We start from the raw sequence: 18,599 nt of genomic DNA, 5'->3' as shown, positions 1-18,599 counted from the left end.
ATTGGGCTCTCTGCTCAGCAGGGAGCCTGTTTCCTCCTCTCTCTCTGCCTGCCTCTCTGCCTACTTGTGATCTCTGTCAAGTAAATAAAATCTTTAAAAAAAAAAAAATCACAAATATCCTAAAATCTAACATATAACCTGAATAACCAGTCAGAAGTCCACATTGTTCTTATGTTTTTGGAGAGATGTGGATGAGAGGTGGATAGTCTGGTGAGGAGAGCAGTTGACATCATCTGGGATTCACTGGGCCTCCGTTCAGTCTGTATTTGCCATTAAGTTGCTAGATAATCTTAAGACATAAACTCTCAGCTTCAAAGTGAAAATCTGTGAAATGGGGGCACCTGGGTGGCTCAGTGGGTTAAAGCCTCTGCCTTCGGCTGAGGTCATGATCTCAGGGTCCTGGGATCGAGCCCCGCATCCGGCTCTCTGCTCAGCGGGGAGCCTGCTTCCCCTTCTCTGCCTGCTGCTCTGCCTACTTCTGATCTGTCAAATAAATAAGATATAAAAAAAAAAAAATCCAAAAAACAAATTTTAAAGCCTCTGCCTTCGGCTGAGGTCATGATCTCAGGGTCCTGGGATCGAGCCCTGCATCGGGCTCTCTGCTCAGCAAGGAGCCTGCTTCCACCTCTCTCTGCCTACTTGTGATCTCTGTCTGTCAAGTAAATAAATAAATATCTTAAAAAAAATGTTAAAAAAAAATCTGTGAGATGGGTCAGCAGGGGAATCAAACATTAAAGTGCCAGAAATAGCATCAACTACTGTCTGAATGTGAGAAATGATTAAACTACAGGTCAGGCATTTTAAATTTAAATGCAGTTATGAATGAAAATACAATATAAACACATTAAAATCGCCCAAGCCATGTAAAACCCGAAGGCATTAAAATTTATTAAATGATGCAATAACAACAGAATTCTTTATTTACAATAGCATTATTTAACATCAAATAAGCAAATAGCATCAGCAAAGCAATATTAACTTGCATAAATGTATTTAAAATTTCTCTGAATATATCTACCTTTGCATAAACTGCTCACACTAGAAATACAAACATCAATGCAGGTGAACAAAGTGATGTTCAGAGTCAACTCCATTTTGAAAATAAATCACAACCTGAAACACTGTAAGCTTTCTCCTGAAGAACCATAGTTAATATATTGCTTAATTTTACCCTTGTATAATCTTTTCATATACACACATCTCAGATGCAACTTCATGAGGAACTGTACAAATAAAACCCACAAATGACAAAGGAACAAAAATGACAGTTAAATGTTTGAAGAAATGTAGCATCATCACTATTCAACAACATAAAGGTTAAGTGATGATGCACTTATTCAAAAATTGTACACAATTCACTATACAAATATAATACATTGGACAGCTATGTAGGAATATACAAGACTTAAAAACAGATCTAAGGCATTATGCTAGATTTTAGCATTTTGAGGTTCTTGCACATAGCTTTTACCTGTAGTAAGAAACTTAAAAGATTTTGTTTTAGTCTATAAAGAAACACCAGGGAGAAAATTCTAATTAAAATCGAAGCCACTACAGTAATTTTCTTTTGTGCAGAGAATGCTTTGCTCTTAGGCAGCATACTACCATACAAATACTAGAAAATTTTAAATTCACACCAACAATTAATGGCTTAAGTTGCATTTCAAAATTGATTGTGTATCTTTGGGTTCTGCAAGTGGATCTGTGCCACCCATTTCATGTGTTAAGCCCATATGAACTCCATTTTTAAACACAGATTAAAAATTGCATTATATAAACTGCAAAAACATTGCTTTCGGTTATTACAGGCCATAAGAGATACACGTGGGAGGGGCATTTTTAGTCTTTGAGTCAAACGAATTCATTGTAGTAAAACAGCTCACTTCACTTGTTAAACTTAGCACATTACATGAACACTTAAATGAGTTTTACAACCAAGTTAATGTATGTATACTTTTCACATTATGTGTTTTTCACATTTAGTAATATAAGTAAAACACTGATTATTTTGTTCTATTAAACAAAACCAAGTACTCAGTCTAACAAATTTATTGTTTACAGCATGAGAAATACTGATAATGAAGGGGACTGATTTTGGCTTTTGCTTCTATAGTGATCAATATGATCAGAGGATTCCTTCACTGACTTTTCTTAATTAGATGTAAAGCAAAATCCACTACCTGGTCTGAGCCACAGGAGAACTTATCATCTCTTTTCCTTCAAAACAGTAATGATCATGAATTACTCTAAATTACCAGTATCACAGGTTTGCAGATTTGTCTGAATTGGGATGGACATTAAGACAGTGGGCAGATGGGTCAATGATACAAGATACACAGATATTTTTTGGGACAGTGTTCTGGTGAAAAGGGACTGAAAACAAAACAAAGCCAGTTTAAACTCCATTTCTCCTTTGTGCTGTGTGAAGCTGAAGTCATTCCGATTCACATATTTCTAAAAATCAACTTAAAACCGGTCACAGTAAACTGTGTCATGTGAGCCTCATCACACCGATGAGGTCACGGAGTTCCGGGCCAACATCTGCTCATTTTTTTCCATCTCTGCTGGGCAACCCAGTGGTTCGGTGGAGACGAGCAGAGCCTCTCGAGGGGCCACGTGAACTGGTGGCCGCCGAGAAGTGCTGTTCCTTGGCCACCTCCCTGTAGTGAGACCCCTCTCAAGTGGAACAAGGTATCGAAATGCAAATTTCCAGAAAATTTCTTTAGTATGGAGCAACACTTTCAGACTGTCTACTTAACCATTTATCTTTGGGCTAGATCTCTTTCTATACGCCCTTATTTGCCCATAGAGAGAGAGAGAGAAATAGGGGGAGTTGGTACATTTTCCACCCTGCCACAAATAAACGAACAATCAAATTTCAAGGAAAAACCTCTCTGTTCCTAAAAAGCCTGGCTAATGAGATATAAAATGCTTTGCTTTTTAGACATCAAAAAGACATCATTCTGAAATTTAGGTAAGAAAGTATGTGAATTAGGGGTTGGGGGGAAATAGCTCAAAAAAGGCCATCAGCTTCTCGGTATTGCGGTTGTCTGAAACTGACGCCAATTAATAAAAGATTATTCCCCTACCAGAGTGGGCAAGAAAAACAACCATAAAAGTGGCCTGCTTAGTAACATGTAGTCTTTCTAAGGTTCATTAAGAAAGAATATAAACATATAAAAATCAAGAATTGGTTCCTACAGCGGCTGCATATCAGATAGATAAATGATTTGTGAGCAGAATCACGAGGTTTAGAAAATAAAAAGTCTTAAGTCTACAAATTAGGTCTAATCAAGGCATCGATATCCTTTACAAAACACTTTAGGAGACATTGCTATGAAGATATCTAATTTAATACTGAAGTACCTCAATTTTGAGTCAATTCCACAATATGTATACCTCACAAAAATTATACAATTAAAACACTTAAGTTCTCAACTTAAATTATTGCTTGTTTACATATAAATTGGATTTTATGTACCTTACAAAACTTCGGCTTAGTCAGCACTGCTAAAAAACAAAATAAAAAACACATGGCGGAGGTTCAATCTGTTGTGATATCTGCTGTCAATTTTAAACACACTGTTATTTTTGCCCATTTTTGTAGGCCAGTGTTGCTGGGGAACAGAATAAACATGCTTCCAAAGCAGGTATCCTTAGTTTGATTGGTATCAAGTCCTAACTTTGCTCCTCTCCTTGCCAGTAAATGCATTTTTCTAAAAGTTAATGATAATTGTTAAGTGGCTGGCAAAACATTTAAGGAAATAAAGGGCTTACCTGGTTTCTGTTGCTTTTAAAATTTTTTTTCTAGCAAGATGAGTGAATGTAGGAGAGAGGGGAGGAAGGCCGAGAGGGGAGGGAGGGTCGGGATCACACAGGGGAAGAAGAGGTGCGAGTCAAAGCTGTCTGAGCAGCCTAAAGGGAGCTTAGTTTGGAAATGAACAACGTTTCTTCTCGATTCACAATTTAGGTGAACTAGCTTGATTCTGACAAAGGAAAAAAAAAAAGGAAAAAGCACTTGATCTTACTAACAGCCCTCTCACAGGCTCCCTTCATCTGTTGGTAACTGGAAACTCTTCCCAACATGGTCTCTAGAACTTCTACAAAGATACAACTATGATTTTATCGGTCTTCACTCCTTGGGTGTCTGTACATACAGCGCTGTCCATGGTGTCTGCTCTGCTTTTATCCCAAATGCAGGCTTTAGTTTAGAACACCTCTAGTTTGATTTTTTTGTTTGTTTGTTTAATTCTTTTCTTTCCCCGAGATGAAATCTTAATCTTTTGCACTAGACTGATAAGCCAGGGAAAACAAAGCAAGAAACCAGTGTCTGGAACCAAACAGGAACAGAACAAGAGCAGGGTTGTTTTCCTTAAATACATACATTTAAATACATTCAATCTGACACGGGTATGAAATTTGCCTGTCGACATTTACTTTGCAGGAGAGATCTAAGTTGCACTAAGGTGAATGCAGTGAACAGACTGAGCAACTGTCTGGACGTGAGCTTCAGACTGTCAAGAGAAGAGGCCGCTCCTCCGGCAACAGCCAAGTGGACTCCACCCTGGGAGCCGGGGCCCAGGCCCATCTGCTGACCTGGCTCTGGCAGAACTGGCTGGCAGGTCGATTGGGTCAAAACAAATAGACACAGCTCTCCAGGCTGGTACATGTTTTGAGCAAGTGAGGCCAGTCGGCTGAAGAGAGAAGCGACCAGCTACCTTCAGGGTCAGCAGTATTTCTGCAGGAAAACAGAAAAGCGTCAAGTACTTCTGAAGTTGATATAAACACCGCTGTAATACTCATCATGAGATCATCAGAATACCTGGCCATTTTATTTTTTTAAATTTTTTATTAACATATAATGTATTAGTAGCCCCAGGTACTTGGTCATTTTAAATACTGTCTGTCCCGAAGGCGGCCTCTGGCTGAATTACACTCGATTCTGATGCAGACAGGCAGAAGGCACTCGTCCTAACTGGATGCGTTATTTCCAAAGGCAGCGGATCCTACGTACCGTTTTGAAGACGGAGAGACTGCAGTGGATTATTCATCTCTCCTGAATGACTGCTGCTCTCTTGCCAGCGATATCCCAGACCAGTTCAATCTCTCCCACCTTCTCCAACGAGATTACTAAGATACCTCGTTGCTGAACTGCCCTTGCTTTGTGACAGCACAGTTCAGAAGTGGCCACCACTTGCTTACTCCTTCCTCAGAATCATCTGGTACAAACCCACTTTCAGCAAAATGTCCATCTTGGCTCTCTCTTGTGGAGAGATGCCCCGGGTTCCGCGGGTGTTTTCCTGCCTTTAGCAAACTGAATAAGCAGGGTTTGGCTCTCAGGGGATTCGTGCTAGTTTTTGGCTGCTATGCAGTGACGGTCTGAATGACTGAACACGGAGGGCTGGAGTGAGCAAGACCCCGGTGGAGGTTATCTGCTTGGTTGGCGCCAAGTCTATCTGTTAGTGCTTTTCTTTGGCTATTGACTATGTTTCCCCCCGAGATATTTTATCCATGTAGGAAATACTCTGTGCCAGGTGCTGGGGATATCACTGTAACAATACATGTCTGGTCACTGCTATCAGAACACTGAGTGGGCCAGGCGGACACAGAAATAGCATGGTCCGAGTTCCGAGAGAGGAAACACTGGTTGGTTGCTGTGGGCACGAGTAACAACTGCTTCTGGGGTTTAGATCTTTAGGCACAGTTAGCACATCACGGCCACTAGAGATGGTCTAGTTTAAGTCAGATTGGAGAGGAAGTTTCACCTAGTCCCTTGGAAAGAGAGATCTGGGCAGACTGCTGCTAGATCGTGCAGTCTCACGGTCATAGGGGGGCTACCACCCCCCGCCCCGGCCGGCTGCGTGGCTCCCCCAAGTTTAACCCGTGTGCACGAGACCTGCTCTGGCTACAGCTCCTCGTGGAGAACAGTGAACATCCTTCTCTCTGTAATAGACAGTTGATGTCTACCTTTATTCCCAATTTGTGTCACTTACGTGATTTTATATAGAAATATTCCATGGCTCTGACTGAAATAGGAAAAAAGTCTTTCCATTTTCCAGTTAGTCTGGAAAAACAAATTCTATTGAGAAGTATCCCTGTCCTTAGCCACTTGAAGGCGGCAGTGTTCTCTCACACGAATGGACACCACTAAACAGCCATCAGGCAGGATCGGTGTGGTGAAAGAGAACACGGAGTGGGACACGCATCTCTAGAGGGATGCCGCTTGGCTTGGCCTCTGGCTGTGTCACTCTGGGGGGGGTGTCACTTAATCCTTCTGTCCCTCAGACTTCCTAGGGCTGTCATGAGGATTAAACAAAATGATGTGTACGTGGAGTCATTAAGTACTTCTCGCAACAGGGAAAGTGCTCGGTTGGTGTCCTCGCCACTATCACCATCACCACCACCTCAGAGCGGGTCCTCGTTAGTGATCGATTTCCGTAACACGAGCCAGTACAAGTAATTACAGCCGCGCTTTATACAAGAGCCCTGCAGCTGAGCGATAAACTCAATTTTGATCTGTTTAAGTATACGTAAACTGCAGAGGCGTACTCTTAAGTCCTTGTAAAGGAAGAATCGTTGGTGATACGAAATAACCGCTCTTCTCTAAATGGTGTTTTGGTAAATCGCTCTGCTTTAAGCAAGGTACAGTTTTAATCTCCATTTTAATATAAGTGGAACATAGATTCAATTAACAGTGAATCACAGTGGCTTCCAGCTCAACAAATAGAACCAGGTTATGGATAAAAATTCTGGAAACAGTTCTTTAATTCACAACAGCAACAAAGCTATTCCAGAAACACAAGAGGCTGCAGATGACTGGCTCGCCCTCTGTGCACACATCAGTAGCACGGTGACAAGGACGGGGTAACGGCCAGTCATCACTCATGGATTAGAAGAGCTACACTGTACATATTACCCCTGGAGGAAAGAAGAGCATCTGACAGACCGTTCTCTGGCGTTAACATTCACACGAACCAAGTACAGATGGGTGAGCAAGATTCAAGAGGGGGACTGGGAATAACAGGGAACGTGGGAGGGGCACGAATGGTCCAGGCTAGATGACAACAGGCAGAGCCTTCTTACCCTGCATCCTGATGGATACTTGGGATGGGCAGAACATCCTGTATTTACTGAAAGCTGCTTTTTGTGGTGCTGATCATTCCATCTCAGTTTTAGCGGGCACCCATTGGGCGCCTAGATGTGCATGCAGGTAAATACCCTGGGCCTACCGGCCCACCTTCCCTGCACCTCTGCCTCTCCACTGTGCCCAGGCCCCCTCTGTGGATTAGTCGATACAGTCTGGGAAGTCCTTGCTGCATTCTGCTTCCTGGAGTGGTCCCCCTCACTTCTAGGAGGGATACCCCCACACACTTGCTGTATGGAGTTGGCCAAATTCCCTAATTCTGAGTCTCCGTCTCCTCATCGATGAGCGCGGGGAAGGGCTAAATCTCTGATGGGCCCAGCATGTCCCTGTACGCTAGAGACTGAATGCTATGTTCCCTTTCTTCACATCAGAGGCTTTTCCCTCCTAAGATGAAGTTTCCTAGTGCCTGACGATGAGGGCTCTTCTCAACATGGAGCTGAATATTTACTGTCTGCCTGTCCTACAGAATGTGGGAAGGTTTCTTTTCCCTTTAGGATCTATAAAATGAGAGAAAGGAAAAGCAACCAATTTGTTTTTTGGGAGCCTTCTCCAATGTTACTTGCATAAAACCTTTAGAAAGGTATCACGGGAACTCTGTGTCCCCTTTGGGGAAGTGGGAGGTAGAGTGCAGGGACTGGGAATGCACCCTTTGGGGTCAGCCTGCCTGGGTTCCCTTCTTGGTGTGACAGAACCTCAGGAAAGTCATGAAACCCTCAAAACAGTAGTTCTACCATACGGTTGTGATGTGGTTTAAGTGATCTAGTTTAAACCAAGCCCTTGGCAGACAATCATGCTTGTGGTAAATGCTCAATACCTGTTGGTTGTTTCTGGAAAGACTATGAGGATGCTTGGGTGGGCTCAGTTGGTTAAGAATCTGCCCTTGGCACAGGTCATGATCCCAGGGTCCTGGGATCAAGCTCTGAGTGGGGCTCCCTGCTCAGCGGGGAGTCTACTTCTCCCTCTGCCCGCCACTCCCCCTGCTTGTGCTCTGACAAATAAATAAGATCTTAAACAAACAAACAAAAAAGACTACGAGTGCCTGCTTTGTGGGGGTGTTGGCCTAGGCTGGCACATAGTCACACTGAAGGTGGCCGGAGGGAGGTCTCATCCTGTGGTGGTGGGTTCAGGGAGGAAAATGTGATCCTGGCCCCAAATGCTTTCTTCCTCCCACAGAGCTTCAATGTGCCCAGAGGTTAAGCTCCCTGGAACTTCTAGGTTAAAATGGGCTATCCTTCAGTGGACGCCTAATTATACTAATGTCATTGTTCCTCTGGGAAGTGCCATCCTAGGTTTTAAGCATCTACTTTCTGCACACAAGGCATCAGTGGGTTATGTGGCCACTCTCTGTAGAAGTGCAGTGGGGTAGGGGTGGGGTGGGGAGGCAGGACTGGCAGCAAGAAGATGGCAGCCCTGTAAGGGGCTTCACACTTCAATAAATGGCACATTTAGAGTTTAAACACAGGGCCAATATGAAATATATTCTATTTTCTATATGATTCACTATAGCAACATTAACCATTTAGATGAGCTGTGTATCTGGGTACTTGCAGAAAACATCTATAGAACTCCCCACCCATGGGCCTCTCTGCAATGCATGACTATGGTTTTTTTTTTTTTTTTTTTAAGATTTTACTTATTTATTTGACAGAGATCACAAGTAGGCAGAGAGACAGGCAGAGAGAGAGAGAGGAGGAAGCAGGCTCCCTGCTGAGCAGAGAGCCCGATGGGGGGGCTCGATCCCAGAACCCTGGGATCATGACCTGAATGAAGGCAGAGGCTTTAACCCACTGAGCCACCCAGGTGCCCCGACTATGGTTCTATTTTTTTTTTTTTTTTTTAGTATTTTACTTATTTGTGAGAGAGAGTGAGCATGTGTGCACGCATGAGTGGGGGCAGGAAGGGGACGTCAGAGGGAGAAGCAGACTCCCTGCTGCGCAGGGAGCCCCATTCAGGGCTCGATCTCATGACCCTAGGATCATGACCTGAGCCAAAGTCAAGAGTCAGATGCTTAACTGACTGAGCTACCCAGGCACCCTGGATCTATTAATTTTATTTTACTTATTTTTAAAAATATTTTATTTATTTGATAAAGAGATACAGTGAGAGAAGAACACAAGCAGGGGGAGTGGGAAAGGGAGAAGCAGGCCTCCCGCTGAGCAGGAAGCCTGATGCGGGGCTCCATCCCAGGACCTGGGATCATGACCTGAGCCGAAGGCAGAGGCTTAATGACTGAAACACCCAAGCGCCCAATGGATCTATTACTGTTTAAACTTGGGTATTAACAAAACCACCCAAGATCCACTTCTTTTGTAGGAAACTGAACACTGATCCTACATTTTCTCCACTGAGAGAGAATTTTTAACTTAAAAAAAAGTTATCTACTGCTAAGGATTATATCCCTTAGCTTCAGAGGGCCCCTGTGGGCTCATTTATCTATGTGCTAAACTGCTTCCAGAGCCTTCCTGTTAACGGATCTGCTGCTAGGCACACAATTCAGTTGTGTTCTAAGTACCAATTATTCTTTTTAAAGATTTGATTGAACCCGGTAATATCATTCTCTTTAGAATAAGTGTTGAAGATAATAGACAAATAATATACATGACTATTGCCCAAACAAAATGAAATATAGAGAAAACCCTTAAGAAGAATAAACATACACTTAATTAAGGGATAGAGAACAATTAGCTCCTCTTCATCCTCCTCAAGATCTAACATCATGATTCAGAAAAAGTAAAAATAAAAGTTTGCTCAAACGTGACTGCTTTTTTGGCTAACATAATATCATTTCAGAGCAAAATTAGTGTTCTTAATTCATAACACCACCATTAGCTCAATTAAAATGAACTTAAAGAAATAATTTTTCATAGAAAACCACTGTATGCCAGATAAAATTACAAGGTATTTTTCAAAAATCACAAGCGTTACAACTATCTTCAGTCTACTTGCTGACAATGTATCTGCCAGTTTGGGTCTATAAAATACCCACGTTCACTTTACCACCCTATTCACCCTTTGCTATTTCTTACCCGTGATGTGTCTCCCTCCTGCTTAATCATATCCATTCCAGGCAGCTGGTTTGGGAAAAGGTTGCCTCCCCTCAGAGCAGGATCATTAACCTGAGGGCACAAGACAGCACAGTGGCTACCTTCAGTGGCATGTCCAAAAGTGTACTAGGGAAAAACCAACCATCAATCTTCCTCCTTGTCTTGGTTTTTAGGAACAGAATTATGGAGAAAGAGGACTATATAAAAAGAGCTCCATCCCTGTATCCACTCTCCCACGTATAGACTTGGGAGTATGGAGGAACAAGAAAATAAAAGTCACACTAACTGCCTTCAAAAGAACTGTGAAGAAATTTGACAGAGACAATAATACTAGAAACATTTTCATGCCTTAATATGTTCACCTTTTTGGCTGGTTCTAATGATACTGACTCGTATATGGGAGTATATAATGACTCGTATATGGGACTTTAGAGTCATCTGAGAAGCTCCTAGTATCTTCGCTATTTAAGTTAGTTATTGATTAGCAAGAGCAACTCTGAGCACCCAACAGTGCTGAATTTGGGAAATCTTCTACAACCAAGTGAACTATTCATTAGTATTCATACAATTAGTAAAGGTACAAATACTAATACTGTATAGGACTGATTTTGTCTGAAGAAACACACTACAGTTGTATTTTTTTGGCTTCTCAAATTAATTCTGATATTCAAAAGGTTTAAATCTATGCACAGGTTTCTATACAGAAGTGATCTGGGTTATAAAAAATGTACCAGTTTACTTCCAGATAGGCTGAGTAGGACCCATGCTAGACTAGACTATGTCAGTGGCCCTGGCTTTACAGTTTCCCTAGAAAGAGAATCAGGAACCACTACTGGTTCCTTTTTGTAGAAAATGCAAAATCAACACCATGTCTTCTCCACTGAAACGATTAAGAGTCTATCTTTAATTATGGTCCGTTTAATTTACCCAAGTAAGCATTTAGCCACCATCAATTCAACTACAAGAAGTGCAAATTATTACACACACAGAGCTTTCTTAAATTGCAAAGGGCTTTGAATTTTCTCATGCACTACTCTGCATTTTTATTAACATCTTCTTATAGAATAAAATGCTGAGGTGCTGTAAAATTTAGTAAAATTTTCACACAAACTGGTTTACCGACATCAGATTAAATAGACCTAATCAAACTCTGAATCGTTCACCATTCTCACAATCATCATCTAACTGGAATATACAGTTCTGTCAGTGACTTACTAAGTCATTTAAACCCTCCATGCCTCGATTTCTCCGCATATGAAGTAACACTCAGGGTCCTTGCCACATCTCTACTTTGCATGAACTACTGAGGTAGCAGAATGCCAAGCCATTTTGTGCCCTTTAGAAAGAAGTCTTCTATAAATACGGTTTAAAAATTACCAACTGATATTTTTACCTGTGGCTCAGCTGCCCCAGGTTCTGAATCCCCGGCTGGCGGAGGTAACAGTGTGCTGAGTCTCTTTGCCACCAAGTGAAGTTGGTGTGCTCTTAGGGATAGTAGAATCACTACAGCCTTAGTCAGAATTATAGTCTCAAGCAGAAGCCTTTTAAAAATACTGGCCAGAAAATTATGGCGCGCACATCCTCAAGATGATGTTTAGAATAGTTTTTGGATGACCGGTGTCAGTCTCCCTGCACGCATGATGTGTCATTTAAAGCTAACTGGATGGGGACCGGGCGGGGGACCGAGTGGGGAATAAAGCTAACGGGATGGCAGGCAGTTAGGTTCGGCCTTTGCGATTCTTCTGATTTTTCATTTAGAAGAAAATCAGTTCTTAAGCTTAAATCCAAAATAAAGCCATTTAGGAAGCACATTTACCATTCCATTTCTAGAGATTCACTTTAGAGATTGCTAAGTTCCTCAAATACTTTAAGTGACAAAGTTAAGAAGTACTTTCAAATATCCTTGAGCAGTCAAGAAGCCTTTCACGTTTATTTCGTCATTAACAAGTATTTCTGTTAATGGCACTAACACAGGTGAAAGTAAGGTGAGGAAACACTCATCAAAATAAAAGCGGGAGTTGATGGTAGATGTTAAGTACGTGGCAAGATACACTGAGTGCAGAAATAGGCAAAGAGTTTGGATCAGAAGACAGTGGGCTGCTTCTCAGGGTGCTCACCTGCTCGGGACCCATGGAGGACAGCCCTGACGTAGGCACGGAGGTCACTGAGGTCATGCTGATCTGTCCTGTCATCTGGTTCATGTTGCTCATCCCACCTGTGTTGGTCGCCATGGATACACTGATGTTCATATTGTTATTGTACATGCTGGTGTTTGCTTGTTGCCCAAAGTGTGGTGGGGACTGTTGTGAAAACATGCTAGAACCCAAGGAAAAGATGAAAATGTCAAGAGTTGCAGGGCAAACAGGCAGACAGTTCTGAGCGCTGGCTTCTCAGGCAGTTACTTCATTTACTTCAGAGTGAGTAAGTCTAGGCTGAAAGAATCCAGGGTGGGGCCGCCAGCAGGGGTGAAGCCCGAAATGGTAAGGGGAAGTGCTCAAGGAAGCTGCAGGGGTGACCACGCTCCTCTCCTTTTCCTAACATCACTGGGAAGGTCTAGAGATCTAGTTTCCACTTTCACGTCTGCACCTAACAAGCTTTTTATCTGGTTGCTTTTATTACATGTACTGATAAAGGATGGCTTCTAGGGCACTGCCATCCAGAGTAGTTTCCAGCTTGAACTGGTGGGGTGATACCTTCTGAGGGGAGTTCCTTTCATTCCTAAGGAAAAGATATGCTAAGCTTTTGTAAGTTCTGGCAACTTCTGCCCTAGGAAAAGTAAACCTCCTTACTTAGTAGTTTATTTGACACTGCTTGCTTGAGCAAAAAGTTAAGAAAAAAACAGAAAAGATGGGCACCTGGCTGGCTTAGTCCATAGAACAAGTGACTCTTGATCTCAGGGTTGTGAGTTCAAGCCCCTCTTGGGCATAGAGCTTACTTAGTTAAAAAAAAAAAAAAATACAGAAAGAGACAGGTGGTCTACAGAAAGATTCCCTGGTGATCATTTATATCAAAATGCCACATAAACATGGCATACCTGTTTCCAGCCATATTCCCCTGCGCCCATCCGTTCATGTCAGAGGAGGCCTGGTAGGCTGGATTTGCTTGAGACTGCTGCATCATGGGGCTCTGGGTATGCGCCATTCTGGGCGACATCAGAGGGCTCTGGGGCGTCGTTGCCCCGGTAAAGCCTGGATCAGGCTGCTGACTTATTCCTTCAAAAACAAAACAGAAGTTGGAAAGAGATTGTTAGTGTTATGGTAGAGACTAGGGAGAAAAAAAGAGAACGTTCAAATTCACATACACATAGAAAATTACTTTCAAATACCTGATCATGTGCTGGTTAATTATATACACCTTAAAGAGACTCCAAAATGGGATATAATTCACGAAGCAAGAAATTTCCATATCTTACTTCTCTACAGTGGTCACAAGGGTGCCTAAGAACCACATTAACCACCATGACTAGAGATGGAGAATATATTGTTCCGTCCCCTTATCCCTCTCCAAATCAAGAATGAGTCAACAGGTATACTTCTCTTTTACCTGAAATAGTCTTTACGTTTTTATGTATCAGTATAACTGGGTTGTTTATAAACTTTAGGTAAGATTAAAGTTCAGCTGTATATAAAAAGTTAACACCTGAATAATTTTTTATCGAATCAAGTCATTCTGTGATTAAATCAATGCATTTTAAAAAATAAGTAACTGCATCACGATTAGCTTGTTTTGTCTTTAGAAAGGGCTCTATGGTTCTTCAGTGCTATCTAAGATGAGCAAGAATCAGACAAATTCTATGTAAGCTTCTTGTTCAGTGTAGAAGCAAATGGCATTTGTGCTACAAGGAAAGAAAGAACTTTCAGAAGACTTTTCGAAGTCAACAAAAAGGACACAGAGGAAAGGAGCTTCGAAACAAAGGCAGCAACTCAGGAAATTTCAAGGACAGTAAGGGAAGCGTGTTTCTGCCTAGATATATGCAACATGCAGATTTAATTGATACTTCAATTAGCTGTGAAAGAGAAGTTTATGATTACACAGAAAAAGCTGCACAGTATCTGTTTCTTTAAAGAAACAGGAGTCATGAATGTAAGCACCACACAGACTTGATATTTATAGATAATTCTGGCAAAAGATAGGTAAAATCATTTCGAATAGGAACAACATAAGCACTTTTATCAATAATTTAACCATTCATTGAACGTGACATGCACACAAATATTAATGTTTATGACATCAGACGTCTGTCTCTTAAGACTGACATTAAACAACAAATCAACATGAAGAAAAACTAGAGGCCTTCCACTGGGGTTTCTAGATAACACCTCTCACAAATTATCGATTCATTAAAGCTTTATCTTTTTTTCAAAAATTACAGAATGTCTAATCGTTGTATTTATATAGGTCTTTCAACATTTTGTACGTTATCTGTTGATTTGAGTCAGACTCGAGGTTTTCAAACATAGCACATGGCTATGTCCCCGTGTGTCCAAACGCTGACAGAAACACGTGTATTCACACACACTCACACACACACACACAACCGAAGGACTGTATATACACACATTACTTCGGTCACTTTTAAAGTAAGACCTGCACTCAGAGAAAAGGCGGTACCTGAGCTGAGAGATGGGAAGGTACTGTGCTGGACCTGGGGGCTCCTGACCGGCCCCAGCTGTCCTCCTGGGTTGCCTATCACTCCCTGGTTAGCCAGACTCATCTGGGAGCCATGCAAACAGCTGTGAGGGCGGAGCTGAGACCCAAGACCCGGGGACACTGGGGAGAAAGGACTGGTGAAAGGTGGTGGGGATGGAAGCCCAGTACCGTAGTTCGGAGGGAACGGAAACTGCTGCGTGTTTGCCTGGGGCATCCGGGGGTTGCTCAGAGTTGCTGGTAAGCCACCAGGAGCCACCATGCTTGAGGTCATATTCAACCCTTGTCCTCTCATCATCAACGTTCGCTGCTGAACTTGCTGTTGCTGATGCATCTGTCTCTGTCGAAGATGCTGGTTCAGGATTTCCCTCTGTCTTTGGGCCAGCATCTGTGCGTTAATCGGTGCCTAAAATAGGGGCGAGGTGGGGAGTACACAGAGGTAAACATTGGGGGAAGACACAGGTTGAAAAACAAACTATATATTAGAAATAGGACAAAATCATTTGGAAAATAAAATAACAGGAAAGAACATTTTAGAGGTGAACAGTTGGTGGGTGAGGATGTGAGCTTCTAAATTCTATAGAGATGAGGATTTTTCTGAAACCCTGCAATGACTTAGAAGGGTACGTTCACTGTTAGTTCAAGTAACCAGGAACTCACTGTGAGAGGCATGGTTAACTGGAAGACCCCACAACATCAGTGCTATCTGTAAGACGAATGTCATAGAAACCTTAAAGTGGCAACCTGGGTCTCATTCAAGGGACATTCAGGTCTAACAGGAAATCAAACCATCTGTGCCAAAATGTGGCTTGAGGCACTTTGGAAAAGGCTGAATGGAGGCAGGAAGAAAGTGGGGAGTATAGGGAGAGGGGGTTAATAGGGACATACAAAACAGTCCAGGGCAGAACGAGGAGGAGGAAAGGAGGGATGGATGCAGGGAAGGGGTGCCAGTGCTTGCTGCCAACAAGAGGAATAAGGCCGTTTATGGGGTCCTAGCGATGCACAATCAATCTTCATCATTCATGGATTCCATACTGGTGAACTTACCTACTTGCTAAAATTTATTTGTAACCTCCAACTCAGTATTCACAGCACTGCCGCCATTTATGGACATGTGCAGAGAGGCAAAGAACTTGACACGTCCAAGGTGCGTATCGTTCCCACCAGAGGCTGAAACAAGGCAACACTGCCTTCTGTCTCAGCCTCACACTGGAAAGAAGTGCCCTTTTCGTGGACTCTTCAGATCCAGAATCCAGATTCCGTCGTGCTTTTCCCCAGTGAGCCTGCTGTTTACAATGGTTCCTAAGAGGAGTGCTGAAGTGCCGCCTCATTTTTTTTTTTTTAAGATTTTATTTATTTATTTGACAGACAGAGATCACAAGTAGGCAGAGGCAGGCAGAGAGAGAGGAGGAAGCAGGCTCCCCGCTGAGCAGAGAGCCCGATGCGATGCGGGGCTCGATCCCAGGACCCTGAGATCATGACCTGAGCCGAAGGCAGAGGCTTAACTCACTGAGCCACCCAGGCGCCCCATGCCGCCTCGCATTTCTAACAGCGAGAGGCTGTGACGTGCCTTCTGGGGAAAACACGGGTTAGATGAGCTTTGCTGATCAGGCAAGAGTCATAGCGCCACTGTCTCTGAGTTCAAGGTAGCGCATCATCAGTACGTATCACATAAAGTGTCTTCAAACCCAAACACACATGAGAAACAGGGTTCTGTACTGATGGACTGAGGACGACGTCATCACCACAGGCCGGCAGGAACCGAACCCTTTCTTTCTCCAGTTCGCTAATTCAGTGTCTGCGTTAACTTTATGGAACACGACCAAAGTAAATACTGAGAATCGACTGTACTTGGCAGTGAAAATGGCAGTGTTTAGGAGGGAACTACAAAAGTGACAGGCTGGGGTGCCTGGATGGCACGGTCGGTTAAGCACCCGACTCTTAGTTTTGGCTTGGGTCAAGATCTCAGGGTCATGAGGTCGAGCCCTATGCTGGACTCTGAGCTCAGCTCAGAGTCTGCTTTGAGTTTCTCTCTCCCTCTGCTCCTCTCCTAAGCATGCATGCTAGCTTGCTCTATCTTTCTGACATAAGTAAATCTTTTTTTTAAAAAAGGGGGCAGGCAAGATGGACATGTGAATGACACGACAGATCCATGGCATTGATCTGGGTCAGATGGCTTCTGAGTGACTCTGCACCGAATATCAAGGAGGAAGAAATGACAGAAAATCAACAGAGGCCGTGAAAGCGGACAGCTGGTCGGCTCCTTACCTGTGTTGGTACTCCAGGCCTCAGAGTCAAGTTCACGTTGGAAACATTGCTGATTTGATTCATAAGCGGCTGGCGATTCTAAATGCATGCACACAGAAGAATCAATACGATTTAAAACAGCGTATATTTTAATTCACTTTTATTGAGAGATCACCCTCCCCAATGTAACCTCTGATTGCCATTAGATACTGAAACCACATAGTTTACGGTGGAATTCCCTTAGAAAGCTAATTATCAGTAAGGTTTCACACTGCTTAAACAGAGAAGGTATTTTGGACTATTGCTGGAAATCTGTCTAGGCTTGTTTCAATGAGAACGCATGTGCTTGAGCTATCTAGGTGTTCCATAAGGCAGCACTGCTCTGTCCCCATTCAGCTAAGAGTGACTATTTCTGTCACGCGGCAGGACTCTGGACTGGAGCTACTGTTTTCCTGCGGGCTCACACTGGGTTAGAAACCACGTGAGGTCCTTTTACTCACGTACTCATTGTGCAACACCACACAACAGCCCCATTTTACAGACAGGAAAATGGAGGCTCGGAGAGCTCAAGGCTACATTGTTAATAAATAACAGGGCTGGGAAACACTGAAACAGACGGACAGCTACTCCGGGCTGGAGTGGAGTTAGCTGAGGGGACAGAAGAGAAACCGGCAAAGCAGGCAAGAGCAGGAGATGTAGGAGCATCCTGGAAGGGCTTTCAGCACTTCCCAAGGACACAGGATGGTCATGCCCCCTCGTGCCTAACTGCCCCCCAGCTGCCACCTTCCCAGGCACCCCAGAGAGCGCACCTGCTGGGCCTGGAGACGGTGTTGCAGCTGGAGTCTCAGCTGGTTTGGCTGGTTCTGCACCAGGCCGGTGGGCCTGAGGCCCGGTCTGGGCTGCATGCGGAGTGTGGCGTAGCTCGGCCGCTGGCCCATGCTGTGAAAGCTTGGGTCTTGCATGGCAGGATAGCTCCCCTGGGCCATCTGTGCCTGAGACGCATACTGCTGCGGGAAAACGGCGGCCTTCTGCTCCAGCATGATGTTCGAGTCCTGACTTGGGAACTGCTCTGGATCAACTGCCTGGCTCTGCAGAGAAAGCCCAGACACGACCCAGACAAGTAAGGAAAACCACTGGAAACAGCAGAGTCAACATCAGGTGAGTTTCTCTCACGGTCACATAGCTGAAGCTTTCTATCCTCACTTACGACTCAAGGTACCTGGTTTCCTCCTAAAGAGTATCTTTGTTCAACACACCCCTGTGTGTGAGGACAGAAGCGGTGCTGGCCCGGACTCCCAGTGATGCTTCTTCCAAAGGAAGCGAGAACGAGGCCTCGACCTCGCAACTCCTCCTCCTCACTTCGCCAGTCAGAGACTGACCTGGACTTTAAAATGTGCGTGTCCCCTAGAAGTGTTACATGTTCTCACTCATTTTTCATACCTGCATCAATCATTTTAGTCAGACAACCACCCTGGAGCCTAGCTGTGATCTGTTGTGTTGGGGTGCCCACCACTGTT

At 43.5% G+C, this 18,599-nt stretch overlaps 1 protein-coding gene across 12 annotated transcripts in view; it reads right to left on the bottom strand.

Moving 5' to 3' along the window:
- Positions 1-852: 852 nt before the first annotated feature.
- Positions 853-18,599, bottom strand: part of NCOA2 (nuclear receptor coactivator 2) — a 298,877-nt gene continuing 281,130 nt past the window's right edge. For 11 of the 12 annotated variants that reach the window (XM_047728297.1, XM_047728309.1, XM_047728307.1 and 8 more), the window contains 7 exons: positions 17,892-18,170; positions 17,104-17,181; positions 15,007-15,241; positions 13,223-13,400; positions 12,306-12,504; positions 10,171-10,260; positions 853-4,738 (listed from right to left, as the gene is read on the bottom strand). In XM_047728297.1, the coding sequence (XP_047584253.1) occupies positions 4,727-4,738; positions 10,171-10,260; positions 12,306-12,504; positions 13,223-13,400; positions 15,007-15,241; positions 17,104-17,181; positions 17,892-18,170 (1,071 nt within the window). In that variant the 3' untranslated portion in view covers positions 853-4,726. The remainder of the gene's footprint in view (positions 4,739-10,170; positions 10,261-12,305; positions 12,505-13,222; positions 13,401-15,006; positions 15,242-17,103; positions 17,182-17,891; positions 18,171-18,599) is intronic. The other variant, XM_047728308.1, reaches the window with a different exon arrangement.

The sequence above is a fragment of the Lutra lutra genome, chromosome 4, assembly GCF_902655055.1.
Source record: "Lutra lutra chromosome 4, mLutLut1.2, whole genome shotgun sequence".
Taxonomy (NCBI): Eukaryota; Metazoa; Chordata; class Mammalia; order Carnivora; family Mustelidae; genus Lutra; species Lutra lutra.
This window is presented reverse-complemented; position numbering and strand designations above follow the sequence as displayed.